This window comes from Pygocentrus nattereri, chromosome 9 (assembly GCF_015220715.1).
Source record: "Pygocentrus nattereri isolate fPygNat1 chromosome 9, fPygNat1.pri, whole genome shotgun sequence".
Lineage (NCBI taxonomy): Eukaryota > Metazoa > Chordata > Actinopteri > Characiformes > Serrasalmidae > Pygocentrus > Pygocentrus nattereri.
The window spans coordinates 39,126,115-39,147,924 of NC_051219.1; the positions used below are offsets into that span (position 1 = coordinate 39,126,115).

General features: G+C 39.4%; 2 protein-coding genes across 2 annotated transcripts; one reads left to right on the forward strand and one right to left on the reverse strand.

Moving 5' to 3' along the window:
* The first annotated feature begins 258 nt into the window (after nt 1-258).
* Nucleotides 259-9,685, forward strand: nsfl1c (NSFL1 (p97) cofactor (p47)). Its single transcript, XM_037541488.1, has 9 exons — nt 259-481; nt 2,745-2,842; nt 2,974-3,045; nt 4,693-4,858; nt 5,102-5,197; nt 5,285-5,394; nt 6,499-6,636; nt 7,806-7,976; nt 8,096-9,685. Exons 1-9 carry the CDS (start codon nt 380-382, stop codon nt 8,256-8,258), a joined length of 1,116 nt encoding a protein of 371 aa, XP_037397385.1. The 5' UTR covers nt 259-379; the 3' UTR covers nt 8,259-9,685.
* Nucleotides 9,686-11,690: 2,005 nt separating this feature from the next.
* Nucleotides 11,691-20,544, reverse strand: emp3b (epithelial membrane protein 3b). Its single transcript, XM_017712760.2, has 5 exons — nt 20,230-20,544; nt 19,014-19,126; nt 14,812-14,914; nt 14,579-14,719; nt 11,691-12,811 (listed from the first exon to the last, which is right to left on the reverse strand). Exons 2-5 carry the CDS (start codon nt 19,089-19,091, stop codon nt 12,636-12,638), a joined length of 498 nt encoding a protein of 165 aa, XP_017568249.1. The 5' UTR covers nt 19,092-19,126; nt 20,230-20,544; the 3' UTR covers nt 11,691-12,635.
* Nucleotides 20,545-21,810: the final 1,266 nt, after the last annotated feature.

Genomic DNA, 21,810 nt, shown 5'->3' on the forward strand with positions numbered 1-21,810 from the left:
GAAAGGCCGCCGGTTCAATCCCCTCAGCTGACAATCCATGATTGAAGTGCCCTTGAGCAAGACACCTAACCCCCAGTTGCTTCCCGGGCTGCCCGCCGCTCCTAGAGTCTGTGTTCACTAGTGTATTCCACAGTTGGCAAAATGGTTCTTAAAAAAAACACACATGAACTCAATAATTAGGGGAGCTGTCCGCGAACTTTTGATCACATATCGTGATATTTGATGTTATCAGCGTTGCTCAGTACTAGGCGTGAAGTGCTGCGCTCGGCAGCTGTAGCGCTGATCCGCTCTCAGGATTATCTCAGCTGCTGAGTGGAACGGAGGTTCTCGGGCTGCTGTTTCCGTTCAGAGACCGGACCTCTCAGTCTAACATATCAAAATGGCGCAGCGGGATGAAGCGGTGAGGGAGTTTGTTGCAGTCACTGATGTGGACGAGGAGAGGGCCCGGTTTTTCCTCGAGTCGGCTGGTTGGGATCTGCAGGTGAGGGGGATGTGAATGTGCTGTGTGTGGCTGTGAGGGCTGAGCGCAGCGGCGGCCGGTGAGCAGGCTGTCGCTCGGGGCTCCGCGGCGGCTCACCGACCCGGCAGGACGACCGTTAGCCGGCACAGGCTAACGAAATGTGCAAGTCACTGTCTTGGGAAGCGGCTTTAGCTTGACCATCTTTTCGCTATTATAAGCCCGTTTGTCGTGACAACGAACGAAAATCACGACTCAGTGCAAACGTTTGCGCCCTGTTTAGCTACGCAGCCGGAGTACTTTGCCATTACTTAATGTCAGTTAGCTAGCAGCCACTGTAGTTGGCTAACTGGCTAACCCGGTTTTCTCCACTTGGTTGCTTTTCATTCATTTTCGTTTCTGGACGCAAATTATTACCCAGTAAACAACCCCCCGCAACTTTGCTAATGGCGTAGGTTATTCACCCCAAACTATAAAACAGCTCACCACGACGTTTTGGGAAACAGCGTCGTTACCTTTGCTTTCTGTTTATCTGCGAGTCTGATAACTAAGGCTCGGCGAAATGATCATTTATCGCAATATCGAAAAAAAAATGTCACAGTACGCGTTGCAGAGCATGTCGTGGATATCGTCAGTTCTTAGAGAACGCCAGCTGCATGTTTCATTATACCGTGAGCATAATTAGTGCTGTTTAATTGGATTTATTACAGTGCAGTTTGTACAACATTGAATAAAAGCCGTTGTAGTTGTTTGTATGTTATCAGTATTACACGTGACACCACACGTTATAATTTGTCTGTTCAAACCTATTAAGTGTCTGAAATAATAAAACGTTGTGTTGCATATTAGGCATCATGAAAACGAAGCATCTCGACAACCTGTTTTTGCCGTATCGCTCACCCCAATATGCTGATGAGGTTGTTGGGTCACTTGTTTCCTGATTGTTGTGTTGTCTCTGTGTACCCAGGGGCTCTTTATCTGCTCATTGACATTTCTGACAAAATCTGCCCCAGGGCAGTGTGCTCCATAATGCTTAGCTCCGTGTTGCTTCAGTCGTTTCACTCACCGTGTGTACTTCAGATACACTCACCGGCCACTTTATTCGGTACATCTTGCTAGTGAAAGGTTGGAGCCCCTTTTGCCTTCAGAACTGCCTTAATTCTTCGTGGCACACTTTCAACAAGGTGTTGGAAACATTCCTCAGAGATTTTGGTTGGTTATTTGAGTTCCTGTTGCCTTTCTATCATCTGGAACCAGTCTGCCCGTTCTCCTCTGACCTCTCACATCAACAAGGCATTTTCATCCACACAACTGACCGCTCACTGGATGTTTCCTCTTTTTCTGACCGTTCTCTGTAAAGCCTAGAGATGGTTGTGTGTGAAAATCCCAGTAGATCAGCAATTTCTGAAATACTCAGACCAGCCCGTCTGGCACCAACAACCACACCACGTTCAGAGTCCCTTAAATCCCCTTTCTTCCTCATTCTGATGCTCGGTCTGCACTTCAGCAAGTTGTCTTGACCACCTCTACAAGCCTAAATGCTTTTGAGTTGTGGCCATGTGATTGGCTGACTGGCTATTTGTGTTAACAAGCAACTGAACCTAATAAAGTGGCCAGTGAGAGTAGGTCTGCACATGTACATATTCTGATATTGTGTTTTCTGTAAATTGTATTTAAAATTTGACTTCTGACATACTTCTTTGAAATAGATTTCCTTATTGAAACTCAATCTGGTTGTACATTTCAGCATATAAGAAATGACAATGTATTCAGCAATTAGGTTTTTTTTAAACACAATTTTATTAGAACTATACTATATTAACAACATTGGAGAACATTATCAAAGTTGACAGACGTGTTAACGATTAAATCTTTGAGCAGAACCTCAGTGACGACATCTACCGTCCATTTCAGTACTGTTTTTAACACGCCCCTGTCAAATTGCCCTCACCTACTTGGTGGAGGAATCTCTGATGCCGGCTTAATCCCTGTTCTATTGCTGTGTTAGCTCAAGTGACACCTTAGAGCAGTGAGGGATCAAGTCAGTGTGAATATTCAGGAGCAGAGCTTGCCCAGAAATCATTCGCCTTTCCACGTCAGCCATTACTCACTAGTTCTGCCAAAATGTTGTACATAGGGCACTTGGGAACACTGGTATGTTCCTGTTTTGTGTGATAACCATGTTAGGTAATTAGATGCTGCAGCAATATATTTTATTTGACAGCTATATGTAATGATGTAGTTGTATATATGTGCCACTGTGTCACTCATATGCCTTTCTTCCCAGCTTGCTCTTGCCAGTTTCTTTGAGGATGGAGCAGAAGATGATATTGTTACTCTCCCTCAGTCAGAAAGCGGATCAGTCTCCCGATCAACAGGGCCAAGGTAATCATATGTGTGGGTCAAAGCTGATTCATCTCATCTTTTACCTGCCTTCTGCTATCCAATGCAAGGATAAAGGTATAAAGGCTTTCCCTGCAAGATTTATAGGCTGATTTTATTTTTTGCTCATCCAGTGAACACAGAGTGACTTCCTTCAGAGACTTGATGCATGAAGATGAAGACGACAGTGATGACGAAGGGCAAAGGTCAGTATATGTATTCATGCTATTGTTGGTTCAAAGTTGATTTAAGCTGGTAAACACAGTTCACCTTTCAGAAAGACTTTTTCTCCCATTATTCTTAAACTCTTGTTTAAGTTGGGTAATGCAAAGTTGGTTGTTTTAACTAGACAGTCTGACATCAGGTATAAGTTTTGGGTTGATATCAGCAGAAAATGGTTTATTGGAGATTGAAGGGGGAAAAAGAATCCAATCCTATGACAAATCTAGCCTGAAATAGGTGATTATTTCCTCCTGTGGGGTAGTAGTGTTATTTCTGTGGATGTACCTTTAATCTGACATAGCTGTGTATCAATGCCAGTATTCAGTGTTTCTCATGTACATATATGCTAATAACTTTTGCTATATATATATATATATATATATATATATATGTATGTATGTAAAATTTAATTAAATTTTTCCCCCTGCAAATATTAATGCACAGTTAATTTGTGTGTGATTATTTTAATTCTATTTTTTAAATAAAAAGTCTCAGAACTTAAATAACTAATAAGGCTTATTAGAACTTGTTAGACAGGGCAAGAATTGTCAGTTGGAGTGTCAAGGTAATTGATGCCTACAAAGCTAGGCATGGCTATATAAAGATATCGATGCGTTACTGTCTGCCTGCTTTCAGTGTCTAAAATGTCAATAAGAAATGACAGTTAAGGAGAACTGTGGAAGCCAAGGCAAGATCTAGAAGACCAAGAAAACTCTCAGATAAAACTGCTTGTTTGCTGGCCAGAAAGGCAAAGCAAAACCCCCCCCACATGACAATAAAGGACCTGTAGGAAGGTTTAGCTGACACAGTACCACGAATGCATAATTCTACATCTAGTCAACATCTGAATTGTCAGAGGTATTTTGTCTAGATTAGCCAGGTCTATTTTGGAAAATAGTACCGTCGACTGATGAAGTAAATTTGAATTCTTTGGTCACACTCACCAATCATCATTGTTGTTTGGAGAAAAAAAACTTGCCAGCTGTTAAGCATGGGGGTATTCTATTGGCACAGGAAACATTCCACACATTGATGTCAGTGAAGTATCACAAAAATGTGATACAGACAATCAAGAAACAAGCTGAAATGAGGCTGGCTGATCCAAAACATACTTCAATCCACCATGAACTACCTCAGGAAATGTAAGGTGAAATTTCTGGAGTGACCCTTGAACATCATTGAAAGTCTGGTTAGATATTATACAGGCAAGACGACCCAAGAATGGCTCAAAAGGTACTCATTTAGTAGGGTATCCTTATATTTGCACATGCCACACTTATTGTTGTATTTGTTTTATGTAAATATAAGGTAACTCTTCTGTAACTTGCAGAAAAACATTTTTTTATATGTATATATGTTTGCTTCAGAGGCCGCGTTTACTTATTTTCACTTCAAAAGTCAACACAATGTAATGCATTCATCTGAACAGTTTAGCAGTTACTTAAAACTGCTGACAGACCAAGTCGGCAGTGGCACATGCGCTTCTTTAAATGCCCACGTCAGCACACTGTGCTGTGGGACGTCCTATGGGAACGTTTTATTGGGAATCTCTGTATCAGATCATTAGATCCTGGCTGTCACTACTCAGCACACTGCCAATATTGGTATTGACCTTGTTGTTTTCCCCACAGATTCTTTGCTGGTGGTTCAGAGCGTAGTGGACAGCAGATTGTTGGTCCTCCTAAGAAGAAGAACACGAATGAGGTGGTTGAGGACTTGTTTAAGGGTGCTAAGGAGCATGGGGCTGTTCCAGTCGACAAAGCTGGCAGGGGGCCTGGAGAGTCTAGCAGGGCTAAGGTATTACTTGTCAACTACTGTAATTAAACACCTGTTGATTACACAGTATTAATTTAGTCATAACTGCCCACTATTACTCACACAGTAAAAATTCTTACTGTGTTCTTTTCTGTGTAGCAGCCTTCTACAATGTCAGTATTCCAGAGGCGAATTTTATGATTGACATTAATAGACCCTGTAGCCCTCTTTATTATCTTGATTCTTTTTTCAGTTTTGTTTCTCATCCTTTTGTGTCCTCTGTAGCCGTTTGGAGGAGGTGGTTATCGACTGGGTGCAGCACCAGAGGAAGAGTCTGCTTATGTAGCTGGAGAAAGGAGAACCTCCAGTAGTACGCAAGATGTGCGTGAACAAATTTATGACCTTGCAGTGTTTGAAATTAAAGTTAAATTAATGCAGTTTTACTTAGTGACTATTTCTGTTACACAGGTACATGTGGTGCTGAAGCTGTGGAAGACTGGGTTCAGTCTTGATGATGGTGACCTCAGAAACTATGACGATCCTGGGAATGCCCTCTTCCTGGAGTCTATCCGCAGGGGGTAGGTTCACTATTAGAATAAGTGATTGAGTGACAGGGAAGGACGGTTATAGTGCAGCTTATTTATAGCTGGATTTTTTTTGTATATATTCTAAGGGCCCAAGTTTGCTGTGGTATGTAAACCTTGTTAAATTTCCTAAATGTAATTTTTACTCCGCCACTGCATACAGTCTATATATTAAAACAAAGCTGCAAAAGCATCCTGTTCTGATTTTGCAGTTTTAGTCTTTTTGTTTTTCTTTTTTGCAATCATTGTACTTCAGATAAAGATAAAAGAACTAGAGGTCAAAAGGATAAACAATAAAGAGTGTTTTTTTTACAGCACTGTAATCCACCTGTTCAGCTTACAGCAGTTTAGCTTCACTGATTCATGGTGAGGTTAAAAGGGACTCCAAAGGACGGCCAATGAGAACAGACATTTACATATAGATAGATAGGTACTTTATTGATCCCAAAGGAAATTGAGCTGAATTGATATATGAATATAAATGCACAGTAACAAACAATATATTTAATTTTAAAGGATACAGTGAGTTTGGAAAATCATTGTGTAAAAATGAATTATGACTCTTTGCAGTACGTAAAACCACACAAATGTAATAAGTGGACCGCAGGGAAAGGTAGTATACTGGAAAATGTAGTATATGTGCCCTTTAAAGCGGCTGTGTTCTACATTTTTCGTTTGTTAGTTTTTGTACCAATTGTGCAGGATGTACCCAAATTTATCATTCATTTTTTGCATGACCATTTTTACAAACTGTGTATCCCTTAGAAATAAACAAGATTTTTAAAGTGCCTTTTAGAATATGTAAATGACCTCTGTTCTGATTGGCTGCCCTGTATTTTGCATCATTTAAAAAGCAGCATAAACAGGAATGAGTGGGCTAAATCAGGGTAGGCTGAAGCAGTGTATGTGTTCGTTTTTGTGACATCACACAAACAATTGATTAAAAACAGATTGTGAAGCTTTCCGTAGATGGACCTACGAGTGAAAGGCATTTTTAAGCAATGCTGTTAACTGGTGCAGCTGGTGATTTTGTTGGCTGTTAATATTCCCTTTTCCCTGCTGTAGCTAAGCTGACTAGTCACACTCTTTATCTTTCAGGGAGATTCCTCTGGAGCTGAGACAGCGTTCTCGTGGAGGGCAGGTGAATCTGGATATGGAGGACCATAGAGATGAAGATTTTAGTCGACCCAAGGCTGCTTTCAAGGCTTTTGCTGGAGAGGGACAAAAACTTGGCAGGTGAGCAAGTGTGTCTGTTTGTTTCACTTTGGCTTACAGTCTAATGGTCAGTTAGCTAATCAGCTGTTTCTAGTGTTCACCCATGTTGAACAGAGAAAAAAAAACTCCATAAATGGTCATATGTAAAAAAAAAAACACTGCCCTTTTCAAAAAGCAGTATAAAATAAACAAAATGCAACTAAACTAACTGTATTTTATAAAAAAGGCTAAAATAATATCGCTGCTGGCCAGCAGTTTGCTTAAGCTTGGCCTATACTACCCAGTTTTAACCCTGATATGTCCATTGCGACAGATTTTTTTATAGTCTGAAGCGACTGATGGAGCAGATAATCTGGTAGTATGAAAGGAACAAGTGAATCTTTAGCCCTCTGATGTTATGAAACTTTTGATATTTACGGCTCAAATTTATGAGTCCTGTAGTATGAGAAGGTCAAAGATGTACTCAGTGAAGGATTCAGCAGCCAATTGGAGAGCTAGAAGAGTGGAGAAAATAGAGAAGAGACATGCATGCACACTGCCTGTACAGCGCTCCGCAGAGACAGAGACTGTGTGTTACACGGGCAAATAAGAGCTCCTATGTTTATATTGCATGGACCAGATGTCTCTCTACAGTTTTAAGTCAGCTGCCAGTTTGTTGTGAAATATTTTTCCAGCTCTCACTGTGATATGACTATGAATAAAAGCGCAAACAGGACTGGTCCAGTATGTTTAGCTTTGTTTGTGTCGTGATCTCTGATGAGATCTAGAATTTTGAGTTCTTATTCATAGCTGAAACTTGTTACACTCTCTCTTTGCCTTGTTGTTAACTGTGAGTGTCCACATGGCAAAAAGACAAGAAATTCTGGGATAAACTTGCGTTACATTAGTGATGCTCAGTTTTAGAAATCGGCGAGGATTCTAAAAGTTGTCCTGTACTCCCAGCCTAAGCTTGTGGTTTTATGAGAACAGGTCTTATTAAGCTAAATTGTTGTATCACTGTAACCTAGTAATAGTAACAGTATGAATTTATATGATTTGATGTCTTGATCCTGTATTACATCGTGATATGGGAGTTCAGTGCTTAACTGTGCATTTGCTAAGATGCAATTCCACCATTTGCCCACAAAGGGGCGTAAGATGATTTTTTTTTTTCCCACTTCTGTCTTTCTCCCTTTTAATCCTTCTCTCAGTGCAACACCAGAGTTGGTATCTGCCCCAAGAATGGGCCAGCAGGAACAGGCTGCCAGAGAGGCCCAGGCCAGCGCTTCCATCAGTGTGGATGACTCACAGCCTGTCACAAACATTCAGATCAGACTGGCTGACGGAGGCCGACTGGTACAGAAATTCAACCACACCCACAGGTGAAGAGTTAATTGTGGCTAGGCTTGTTGGCCTCCGTTTACATTAATATTCATACTCTTGTTGTTGCAGATATCCTACACTTCTAGCTTGTAGTACATTTCTGATCTTATCTCCTCAGGGTGTCTGATTTGCGTCAGTTTGTGGTGAATGCTCGCCCGGCCATGGCTGCGGCCGAGTTTGTTCTCATGACTACCTTCCCCAACAAGGAGCTAACAGATGAGAGCCAGACACTGAAGGAGGCCAACCTGCTGAATGCTGTCATTGTTCAACGGCTAAAGTGATGGTGCCCTTTAGTGGCCTGGTTTTATCATGGCACTTGGAGTTTCCTCCCCGACAGGAAACGCATGGACTAAAGGACTTCTAATTACTTAATTTTTTTTTCTTTAGTGATATTTTTCATCTCCCTCTTCAGCAGTTTGTGGCAGCGGGTACCCCTGAATTAACAAAATGGAGTTGGGGTGGAATAAACTAGATTGTGTGAGATGCTTTAAGGGAAGGAGAGAGAGATGGAGTGGAACAGCAAATTTTACTGTTAGAGCAAAGTAGGCGAACACTTATCTAAATTGAAAATAAAGAGCTTTCTAAAGAGTTTTGACACTGTGTTTGTCAGACAGCTCTGCTGCTCCTCCTTTACCTTCTCGCTTTTCTCTCTTCTCTGTATGATTCCTCTTTCACTACAAACTCTCCACTGTCACCAGACTCTCTCTCTACCAATGCCAGTAGCCTTACATCCCAACACCCAGTCCAATGGACTTCCACGTTCAGCTGCAAATGTAAAAGGGTAAACTATTTTTTTCTACTTATTTTTTTTGAGACTAGTGGGGGTTGTGCATTCTCAAAGGAGAATCCCTTGATTTTCCAAAATTTCTGCATAATAAAATGGTTGACAAACAGTCAATCAGAGTGGTTTGATATGAAATGCTCCATTCTACAGAATCTTACTGAGCCAGAATTGTTCACAGTGGTGGCAAAAGGAGCCAGACGTCTGAAGAGTTTAAGGCAGGGGAGGGGAACTGAGGGCTGGGGTTCGGCAAAGTTAGGTGATTTCCCTGCTCTAGCTCTTCAACCAAACCTGCTAATTAGCTGATGAGTTGAATCCAGTATGCCTGAGTAGGGAAATCTTCAAACTGTGCTGGAGATCCCCATCACTGGTTTAACGCCTCTAAAAGCCTTCATGTAAATTCATTACCTGGGATACTTATGAATATGCTGTCTGATGCCTGAAACATTGCTTTCAGATAGTTTTGAAAAGGCTCCCTTGTAGTTTTGGATAGTAAATAAAATGGCTATATTTGATGGTAGATGTCACAACCCCTGGTTCCTCTCACCACCACTGTAAAGTAATTTGAGTCTGTAGGTTTCTCTGTTATGAACCATTTCACATCCAGCCATTCTGAACGACTTTACACCTCAGCAATTTAACTGTAGAAATTCTGAAAAATTGGATCAGTGGAATTCCCTTTTAACCCTAAAGTGGTTTATTTTGAAGTGATAGTTGTCACAACATTTTTTTGCCTGACTGTATGCTAGCAAGATAACTAAATAGCTGGTTGTGAGATGATCACTTTCATTTTTGGACTCTGGCTGCTGGTTAAAACATTGGCAGCCACCTTGTCCTCTATGCAGCGACTTCTTGTTCAACTGGAGCCACTGCGTGGTTGTGTGGAGCTGTGGTAAACCTGTGATTAAAATCCCTCTGTCTGCTGTTGTAGAGCGCTTTCTTGTGTGACACACCTCCACGATATTTGCACACAGCTTTGTTCGTATCTAGGTGTGGACCCAACCGGAGGAAGTGTAACTAGCAATATGAAAGTAAAAAGAGTCCTTGTAAGAGTGCCAGGGCTGGGCAGCTTTCACATGGCTTTTGATTGGTCTATTTGTGACGTCTGTGCTCTCAGCAATATCATGCATATTAGACAACGTGATGGAAGTTATTAGCACTGAACCGCAAGTCATGAGTTTGTCATGCCGCACAAGGTCTCCCAAGCTAGGCCTCTTTAGTTCATTCTCTTGCTTACTGTAGCCTGGAGTTCAGCTGACTGTACAGCTTGATCCATTTCCTTGCCAAAGTGAAGGTGTTTTCAGTGCTCAGTTTTTGGTGGTGTGGCACATCTATGCTGCTTAGAAACCACTGCAATTTAGTCACACTAATGTCCTCTGAAATTATAACACATACAGAGTCAGGGCTAGAGCCCAGAGGGGCCACTGCCTGGGGCCTCAGACCACAAGGTTTGACAAGGCCTAATAAGGTGGGGGGTGGTACAGTCCACAACAGGTGCAAAAAAATAGCCGTTGAATATGTAGTGAATAAATATATAAAGGCACCATATTTACAAATATTAGTTCATTGAAAACACCACAAAGAATACAGAAATATAAACGCATGATTTTTTTTTGATTTAGCTTTGGTTGGCTATTACACATTAATTAATGTATAAAGAGTATTAATGATTTTCTTTGTTTAGATACATTCCAAAACTGTTTGAAGTGCACATAAATAAACACAACCAGTTTATTAAAGTTTATGAATTCAGCTCTATTTTTATTGTAAGAATGGTTGGCCTACAAAGACACTTGTGTCCAGGGGCTTCATGAGACATAGTGTGTCCAAATACATAGTGGATGTTTTGTGAGGCTGAACAGTGTTTTAAAGGTTTTATATAAGAAAACTTACTGACTTATTTCTTTACAGTGGTCATGATACAAGCCAGGGCTGACAATGTCTATAGCGCAAATAGAGCACTTTTATTTACCTTATTATCCAAAACCACCAGTACCCTGTCCTCTGAGTCTTTATATGTAATGCTTATGATGGTAAAATAGTGTGAAATCTGGGAAACACCTGTAGGGTAAGGCTGTTGCAAATCTAGGACAAATTAATACATTTTATTTTGAGATAAAAACTCCATAAAATGCTTTGAAAAAGAATAACGCTCGATAAGCGTAACACTTATTTTAACAGAAGAAATAGGTTAAAGTTAGGAAAGGCAGACTTTTTATGCAGGCAAACAGTAAAATCAAATCATTGCTGGCTAAATTTAGGACATCAAAGCCCTGATGTTTACAAACATTTGGAATTGTTCTCTCAACAGACACTGAACTGAACAGCTCGCACAGCTGAGCTTGATCCGACGACTTGGGCTGTGGGGAAATGACTGATATTGTACACGTCAAATAACTGACTGTGAAAAATTTACTATAACTTCGATGAGCATTTGGACTTGGCAGTATTTGAATCACACATGCACTGAGATCTTTTTTGTATTTGCACAAGGATCCAATTCTAGCATGTGCAGCCCTGCACTGGGTACTATTTTGTCATAGAAGACCCTTTCCAGCATTGTAAAAATGCATTTTAGGTCATTTTATCTTAAAATAATGTCTTTGGTTTTAGGCAACATACTAACTACTATTCTCTGCAATAACTTTTTGTGAGGTAGCTTTCAGAGGTGTTCCTATTGCCACCAGTGAGAAGAACTGTCATTAAGTTTTTTCTGCAATGAACCATTTCACATCAAACCACTTTGAATGACTTTGTTTGCATCATTGCAATAACTTATTTATGCAGGAATTTAGGAAAAAAAAAACAGTAAAAACTTTCCATTTAGACACACCAAGACCAAGTTTGCTACTTGGAGAATTCAGTAGCAGTCTTTTCTCAGTCCATCTAGCCCTGATGGCTGGAGATACCCATAATGAACCCGTGCTTCAAATTCACTTTTATCAGGTTTTATTCGTAAAAAATACAGATTCTCTTTACAGCATATATAAAGAGTAATATCATGGTATAGAAAAATATCACTCATATTGGAAATACAAAAGAATATGAAGTTAGTCTATATATTGTCTATATGGAAAGAATGTAGTTCCCTCTGTATATGTAATGTCTACAGTTCTGCTTAGGATACTGTCCACTTAATCAGGCGATATGCAAAAAGAGAATTAGTTCAAACTGCTGATCTGAAAAAAGGAGCATTCACAGACATTTACAAGGATTCTGTTATGATCCATTTAAACTGGGGTAACTGAGATAGTAATAAGATAAATATGCACAAAAATAGGTTACTTTCTGTTGGGAGGGGTCTGTACCAAACCCTTTCAAGGAAAAGGGTTTTCAAGTTGTGAAATTAATACTTACATTTTTGTGTATCCTGTATTATTATTTAAATAAAAAAAAAACTTTATCCAAAAATGCTGCCCCTGTCATTACCAAAACACAAAGAGCTTTAGCCCATTATTTTAGCCACACCCCTGCATTGTAGAGCAGGCAGTGTGACTGCATCCCTGTCCCAAAGTCTAAAAATCTGTGTGAAACATGAAATATCACTACCAAAACATATTTTCTGCAGTCAAGTACACTTTTCAAGCTCAAAATTAGCTAAAATTGTCACTACCAAAATATTCTGTAAAGTTTGGGTTGTATTTTGATTGCTTTGTTTGTGACAAATGTAATGTTCAATCGTTTGTTTTAACAAAAAATAAACATAATTAAGGTGCAGGATTTAGGATTTAGTCCAAAATTCCAAAAGTCCAAAATGTGTTTCAAACCACTTCAGCAGAATGATCCATATAGTCAAGGTTATATAAATATATACTACATGGAATGCTTTCAACATGAGACTTACAGTTTTTCTCTTTTAACTCAACAAACTGTGAAGCTACTCCCTTTTGCGCAAATGGATGTACATGATTCCACTCCATATTAGCAAAGGCACACAAATCCAGGCCAAAATGTAGCAGTAGCCAAACTGTCCCAGGCTCAATTCTCTGGGGTCCTCAAGGATTTCCTTGTTGTGCAGGGTGTAGATGAGTGCTGCCGTAAAGGTTGTGAGACCTAGAGGGCAGATTTGGAGAGAGCTGAGAATGTTTCAGGAAAGAGATTTCTATAGTTTAGCTGCATCATATGGACAAAATGCGATGTGCGATGAAGATGATGGACTTTTTTTTTACAGCCTAGTAGTTAGGCACCATGTAGCTGTTGGACATGATCACTTTGTAGCTCTCTGCCTTTCTGCAAACACCTGCACACAGTCTACAGCGTGAAATTACATCACATACCCTACTTGGCAGTAGTATGAGGTGGGTAGAATTGCCTAAACCCACACTCAAGTGAAAGTGCAGCTACTTTGCTGAAGTAGTGTTTGCAGTAAAAGTAACCCCCATTTTTCTTGACATTTGTGTGTGTTTATACTAATGAGAATAACATGATATTAATAAAAGTGTTTATAAAGTTTAACAGAAATTATGGGTATTAAATTCAAATCATTTAAGGAAATCACACCAAATTAAAAAGCTAAACACCAAGAGATGTAGAATTTTAAACGCTAAATTAAAGAATACATTTTCAAATGTTTTTTAAACATCTTCATGTTTTCTGTATTTTATGGAAGATGTTTGTGGAAAGCCAGTATCTGCAGATCTACGATCACATGCTAAGACATAAACAGAGAGACGTTCTATGAGATATGCAGGTGCTCGGCCATTTAGAGCCTTAAACACTAGTAACAACTTTAAAATCTATCCTAAAAGACCGAGGCAGCCAGTGCAATTCCAGTGTGGTGTTATGATCCCTCTTTTCGTTTTTTGTTAGGATGTGTGGTGCTGCGTTTTGCATGAGTTGTAGGAAGTCCAGTAAGAAGAGCATTACAGTGATCAACTCTGCTTGTAACACATGCATGAAGAAGTTACTCTGCGTCGCTCTGAGATAGAAAAGGCTGAACTTTGGCGATATTTCTCAAATGATAAAAAGCTACTTTAGTAATTGTGTTTACACGCAGGATAAAACAGAGCTCAGAATCTTAAGACTACATCCAGGTTTCATAGCTCAGGTTTGGTATACAAAGCAAAAGAGTTGAGCTTCTCATAAAATATCTCTAAACTTTAGTACCATGGATCAGTATTTTCAGTTATGTGCCAAAAACTCATACTTCATTTTTACATGATTTAGAATTAAACAGGCAGTGTTTGTTACTGTGCTTTTAAGAATGATATCTGTAAATGACCTTTCTCACTGGCTGCCCTGTGTCAAAAGTCCAAGCTGAAACACTCTTTATAACTTCAGTGCAAGTGGATGGAGCTAATCTGCTGTGGACCATATTAGTTTTTTTTTGCTTTTATACAGCTTTTGCAGCTTCCGTAAATGAACCGTATGTTCTGGGGAGTGAATGGAAATTTAACAAAAATCGAAACTGATATCAGTGAAAGTGATAAATGGTGCAGCCCTATTTGGTAGTATTAAGAAATGGGTTGAAAAGCCCAAACCTAAACTCATGCAAAGGTATTGTTACTTTGTTTATATAATGTCTGCAGTAAAAGTAAATGCACCTGTCCAAAAAACAACTTAAGAAACACAAGAGTACCAAGTCTAAAAACTGTGTACTCAGTAACTTACAGAACTGTAGCAGAACTTCTTTATACCTCCAATATGTGCTACTCTCCTCTTTTTAGGATGCTTTTGGTCTAAAACGTTAATGACTAAAATGTCATTAAAAAAGGTAAAAGGCAAAGAGTAAACAGTAGATTCCTTTCTTCATACATATACTTAAGTATATCCAATCAACTAGGTGCAAAATCAACATTTCTAAATACAACTCAGTTTTACCTGCAAATGCTTGGCAGATACCAGTGAGGTAGAAGAGTCCACCTTTAGACATGGTGAAGAGCTGGCCAAGGAAAACGAGCAATGAGATGCAGGAGAAGACCACAGAGAAGACCATGAGAACCTGGACAGCTTGGAGCCACTCTGAAATGAAAGATGAAAGTCATGGGTATATGAGAATAGAGGTGGAGTCATCCTTAAGGCATGTTTTACTAAAGCCTAAGGAGAATTCTCACCCGTTTCTTTTGATGATTCACAGAACCATGTCTCTTTTTCATTGTCAAATTTGCAGTTGTACCAGAGATCTGAGCTCTCAGTGTTGGACCACACCCACCATGACTAAGTCAGGAAGAGAGGAAGAGGGATAAGACTGTTGCCGAGGACAGATGATCCTGATATTATAGTAATCAAATCTCTTATCACAGCAATTATACACTGCCTTGCCAACACATGAAACATTCTTGAAAGTTACCGACATTTCCCAGATTACAAATGATACTACACATATTTCTGTGTTGTTGTGAATTCCTATGTCAACAAATGTGCAAAAAGCCAAAATAGATTATTTGTCTGTAGATATTTGAGAGAAATTAAAAGAACTGAAAAAATCCCTAACAAGGACAAAAAAGTCTCTGATCACTCCGTTAAAGTGGTCATTACTCAGTCTGTGAAACTGAAGGAGAGATAAGATCATTAAGGCTAAAGATCATAGTAATGAAAACTATGGTAGAGTAAAAAACAGGTACATAATATCTATGTGTTTGTATCCAGGTGAGCAGTAATGGATCAATAATCAGAAAGTGGAAACAAAGAGCTTTTTTTCCAAAATTCAAAGCACTCTGATCAGAGCAGACCTAACACTGCCTAAGAAACACTAACCCTAGAGTGAAGCATGGTGGCGGTAGTATCACACTGTTTCATATATTGTTTCACATGCTTTTAATCAACAAGCAGGGCATCCTGCCAAAACCCAAAGAAAATTGGCCAGAGTAAGATACAGGGAAAGACAACAAATGAACCTCTGCTTTAATCTGATAATAAACTGATGATTCACCTTCAGCAAGATGACAATCCCAAGCACAGAAACAGTAACACTGGAGTGATTAAAAAACAAAACGGTGAATGCCCTTCAGTGACCTAGTCAAAGTTCTAAGCTCGATCATATGAGAATCTGTAGCACTGTTTGAACTGCCGTCCACTAACATCATCCAACCAACACACGTCCTTCTGAAAATTAGACGATTAATTCCTGAATTTGTAAGTGTACAAGGCCACTACACACTTACAGCAAGAAACCAAAAGTTCTGTTTCAGCACATTACACTAGGATATATTGATGTAGAATGCTTATGTAACTAGAATATGTTCTGGTCATACATGTGGACAATTTGGTTTATTTTAGTTTTGAAAATTTTATGTTAATGCTTATGAGTTCACTACAAAAATACTGATTGTAATCAAAAAAGCGTTAAACTGCCTAAAGGCACTGTATGATGTAAACATGATAAATCAGTTTATTTGTGTGTATGCAGGGAGGGGAAACAAGTATTTTGTCACTTTTGATTTATTATTTGCTGTTTAAAGATATTATTAAAAATTCTAAAGAAAAAAAAGTGTTCTTCTGCAAAAAGACTTTACTCAACAAGTAAATAGTAGATAGTTGATAGAAGTTGAAGGAACTTGCTAAAGTTCTCAGAGACAACATTATTAAACAACACTCAAATGGAAAAAGCTACAGAGCCATAGCAAAGACCTTGAACATCCCTGTCAGTTGGCTCAATAATATAATAATAAGTGGAAAGTTCATGGAACCAACTAACTGTCCCCAGACAGGTGCGGCAAGCAAAAATCTATATTTCTAGGTCACTTTTCAAATTAAAGCAAATTTCTGAAATTGACCATGTTAAGGCCTTTGTACAAAAGGACAACAGAGTATCCCTTCCAGTGAAACATGTGGGTAGACAAGTCTTAGGTGATCAGATGCTTTTGGAAACTTTAGCACTTGCTGCCATTAAAGTAAAATGGGGACACAAATTCTGAAATTTATGTAAACATTCAAAGATTCTACTTGTACTTTTTTGTTATGCTGATTTCATAATGCTAATGCTAATATCATTTGTACCTAAAAAAAACTATTAAATTAGAAATGAATGCAACATAGAAGCATTTTCACTCAGACGTTTGGACTCATACTGTCCCATTCCCTCTCACATGGTGTTGGTTTAGCGCACACTCCCGCATATAGCACTGGAAATTAGTCCCACACCACAAAATACTGTGGTGGGTCCCACAGAGGTCCTTTTAGTTCACAACATACTCTGAGACAGATGATAAGGAAGATAAGACAGAACTCGCTGTGCTAAAAAAAAAAACAAGCACAGAGATGCACGTCTAAAGTTTGCACACAAAAAGTTTTGAAACAATGTACTTTAGTCATATGAAACAGCAAAGAACCAAAGAGCAAAAATAGCTGCAATAATTCAGCTTATCATGTTCATAGAAAGAAATTTTGTGGGTATAATCCCAAGTACACCACACCCACAGTGAAGTATGAAGGTGGGAGCATCATAATATAGAGCTTCTTCTCTGCAGGCAGTACGGGGACGCCACACATGAATAGACCAAAATGCTGAAAAAAGTCCAGTTAGACAAAACAAATGGGCCAAAATTCAACCACAATACAAAAATGACTTCTTATGGCAGTCGTCTCAAGTACGTAATTGCCAACAACAGCTTTACAACACGGTACTAAAGTCATTAATTTAGTGAATGAATACTTTTCCCCCTATAATTGTTGTTGTTTAAGCATATGGTGGGGTCCAAATATCTGATACCAAAATCTGGGATTTTTTCATTTAGTCCTGGAAATGAAGATCAGAAGCAAGCAAAGCAAAGCAAAGCAAAATTTATTTATATAGCGCTTTTTACAACAGGTGTTGTCAGAAAGCAGCTTTACAGAACAATCAGTATTACAGAGAGAAGAGAAAAGAAGAAAGAAAATCTGGGTCCGAGCCCCCATGAGCAAGCCAGCGGCGACGGTGGCAAGGAAAAACTCCCTAAAAGAGGAAGAAACCTTGAGAGGAACCAAGACTCAGAAGGGGAACCCATCCTCCTCTGGTCGACACCGGATAGCAAACATTATTAGTATGAAGAATTATAGTAAAGTGGGAAAAGAAAGATCTGAGGGTGAGGACTGCACAGCGCTGTACAGCAAGAAGCTCAGTGGTGGTCAAACCGGTCCAGAAGCTGGTGAGCAGCGGCACCAATCAAGGCAGTAGAGGCAACAGCATCAGGCGCACAGGATGGGCAGCTGATCAGCTCGGCAGAGAAAGGAGAAGAAAAAACAGAGTTAGTACTGTAAAGAGTGGCTGACCACAGATTACAGTAAAACAGAGCAGTGTAGACTCCAGCAGGTCTAGACCTGACAGGGAAGACTAGTCACCAAATGCTTGACTGTACAAATAAGTTTTTAGCCTAGACTTAAAGATTGGGGCTGTGTCTGATTCCCGAACATTGGCAGGAAGATTATTCCAGAGCTGGGGGGCTTTGTATGAGAAAGCTCTCCCCCCTGATGTAGCTTTATTTATTCTAGGTACCAGTAGTGAGCAGCACCTTGTGATCTAAGTAGGCGTGATGGTTCATACTGGGAGAGGAGCTCACTCAGGTACTGAGGGGCGAGCCCATTTAGAGCTTTATAAGTCAGTAATAGAATTTTATAATCAATGCGAAATTTAACTGGTAACCAGTGCAGGGTTGATAAAACTGGACTAATATGGTCAAACTTCCTAGTTCTTGTGAGGACTCTGGCTGCAGCGTTCTGGACTAGCTGAAGCTTGTTAAGAAAAGCTTTACATTTTTTAAAAACTGAAAACAAAGAAACGAAAACAAGTAAAATGAAGAAGAAATATTCGCAAAGCTGCATGATTTCTAAGTGACTATTTGAATCAAGCAAATTCCTGACGCTGACCATGTTGAGGTCTTTTGTATGAAAAGCTCAGATTTTTATGACTTCCTTCCATTAAAACTTAAAAAATGACCCTCATGTGGATTCGGTCTACTCATCAGAAGCTTTTGTCACTGTTAGTGATCAGAGTTCATAACAGCTTGAGTACTGTCAGTTAAAGCTAAAGGGGGACAAATACAAAGAAATTCTAAATTTTGTGTTAAAATTTCAACAATTCTAATGTCACTCAGACTGTGATGCTGATAATATCATTTCTAATGCAAAACCGTTGGGTTCAATTGGAAAGGAATGTACAATAGAAGTGTTACACTAGTAGTCTCAGACTTTTGGACCCTACTGTATCTTTATTTATGCTCATGAATACTTTGTTGTGCTTATAAGTACAAAGCCAAAATATATTATGATTGTAAATTTAAAAGAACAAGAATAAAAATTCTTGAACTGTGGACAGATGCTTAATTGTCTTTAAAGTAACCTTCTCCATGGTGGCAATGAAAAGGACAGCCAGTGTGATGAGATGAAGCAGGGTCACAAACATCAGCAGGTAGGCCATAGTGCCGGACAGTCCCTCTGAGTCACTGGAGAAACCTAGAGCAGCAAGCATTTCTATTTAGAGTCGTACTGCAACCACAGAGGCCTCAAAACACATTGTTCAGCTGAGAAATGGTGCAGTATGTCCTTTAAACTGGTTTTAAAATAAAATCTGCAGACAGAGTCTCGTAAGAAGTGCTTGTTTTGACTTGAGCATGACAAACACCATGTCTGGTCCTATTAACTGTAAGCAATGTAATGAATACTTCTCATTATAAGACTGTTGTAATAATGTTATAATATTATTCAACCTATTTCTACACATTTGCATTATTTCTTTCAAATATATCATCATAATTTCCTGGATGAAGTCATTTAAAATTAGTAAAATGTCTATAAATTGATAGAACAACATAACATTACTGAGGAATTGTGCAAATATTAGATACATTTAAAATGCCTTCAGTTCCAAAGATGGGATTTATGTGTCGCCTACCACCATGCTTGTGTATATCATGCAGTTCGGATCCTGAACTACACTGTTCCACAGCCAGCAGCAGAAAGTGGGCCACTAATAGACCTCCTGGAAAGCTAGGTAAACTCTGTCTGGCTCTGGGCCAGCAGCGGGAGCTGACGACGCTCTTTCAAAGCGCTTTCCGGTCTCTGGAGATTCTAGGGTGTGCTGACTCCCATTATAACCAGAGGGAGGGATTTAATCAGCAAAGTTAATCAAATTCACATTACTGCCCACACGACCGCATCAGCTTGTACATCACATAGAAACAAGGGGGCCACAGCTTCTCAGGCGCAAGCCAGATATTTCATGTTCAAGCAAATTGACAATGACATTGAGTAATGAAGTTATAACTCCTTTTTTACACGTTTAACAATGTTTCTGATGATTTTCAGAAGATTACAAAAATACATCAGTAAGAGAAGTAATGAAGGAATGGTGATGTCATAAAATGCACATTTTGTAATGTAAAATCTTTGTATAAAGGTAAACTATTGGCTCATATTCATTCCTATTCACCAGTCATAAAGCATATAGCATTACTTAACATTACCTCTGTATGGAAATCCTGAATCAGTACTCACATGGCATAACATTACTATGATGAAAAAGAACTGAATCAGATGAAAAAGAAGTTATTGCTCACCTTAAAAGATTCCGGTCAATGGAAAAACTGATATGACCAGCTTCAACTGTACTCCTCTCCTCCGCTCTGTTGATCCCTCAGTCTTTTCCACTCATACTACGCTCCTCCTTTTCCCTTTCTCTTAATTTCTAGGTTTCCAGTAGGTGGAAAGGCCAGTTTTTTTTACTTCTTGAAGAAGGGTTGTTTTTTTCATGATCGTCTAAATGGCTGTTTCCTTTTGCGAGAACAACACTCCCATTGCTCTCCCGCTCTCCCCCACGTCTACAGACGGATTCTTTAACTAGGCCCACCCATCTGGATGAAAACACATGAGAGCATCTACAAACACGTTTCTTTGACCCCACCAGATCTCCTAGGCCTGGTCTATCGCTCTGGCATCTCTGCCATGTGAATGGAGCCCAGAGCCACAGGGTGGGTTTCACCGTATAAAATTGTTATAATTGAATAGGGAGGAAGTAAACACCTTAATGAGGAAAATTACATGAACTACGCTGTTTACTTGTTCGGGTGTGCACTGAAAGTAGCTGCTGCATTACTATGAAAAATCTCACTGTAAGGAGGCAGATGTTAGATATACAGCTTGATCAGAACTATGACTTAAAACCAAAATGAACACATTTGGATCTGAAATGGCTCCATTCTTTAAGACCTGTATTGTTAGGCCTGGTGTTCACTAGAGGCTGCTACTGCTAATTGAGTATAATTGAAACGTAATAATTGTACGTAATCAGTTACGTTTCTGTAAGAATAAAAACATCATTTTTACTCTTTACATTCTCAGGTTGACCTTCAAAGTACAAATTTCAAAGGGAAGGATTTTTCTCTATTTCTCAGTTGGATCCAACCAAATTCATACTGATTGAACAGCTCATATCTATGCTAACTGCTTTTGTAAAAAGACCAGTTCCGCTCACCACACCCCACCAAAAAAGACCACTTCTAATGAATTTAATAAAAGAAGAGATGGGACAACGGTATACACTGAAATCGGTTTTGAGCTGATGTTGAATCATATATTGGAGGGAAAAAAGCATCTTAGATAGCCAGATATTTCATCTTCAAACAAACTGACGGTGACGTTAAGTCAGAAATCTGTTTTACAAGTTTAACAAAGCTTATGAAGTAAGAGGAGAAATATTTGAAAGCTCAGTAATTTCCAAAGAAACTATTTGGCCCAGTATCATCTATAAGTATGTTTAAATGTACAGGGTGAGTCAAAGGCCACAGGACACCGTTTTATTTTATTTTATTTGCTGTCACAAGCCTCCACGATGTGGTGCTGAAGGTGGTGTTTGTTGTGGATTTTCTCAGCATACACAATGACCCCAGAGATAAAAGTCGATAATAAAATAAAAAATAAAATAAAATAAAACTCGTCCTGTGACTTTTGACTCACCCTGTAGATAATTTTTTATTTGAGTCATGGGCTATTTGTGGGCTGGAAGTTAGGGAACCAGCCTTGTGACTGGAAGGTCACCTGTGTGATCCCAGCAGTACATGACTGAGGTGCCCCAGAGCAAGGCACCTAACCCTTAACTGCTCCCCAGGCACTGCGGACAGGGCTGCCCACTGCCCCGGGCA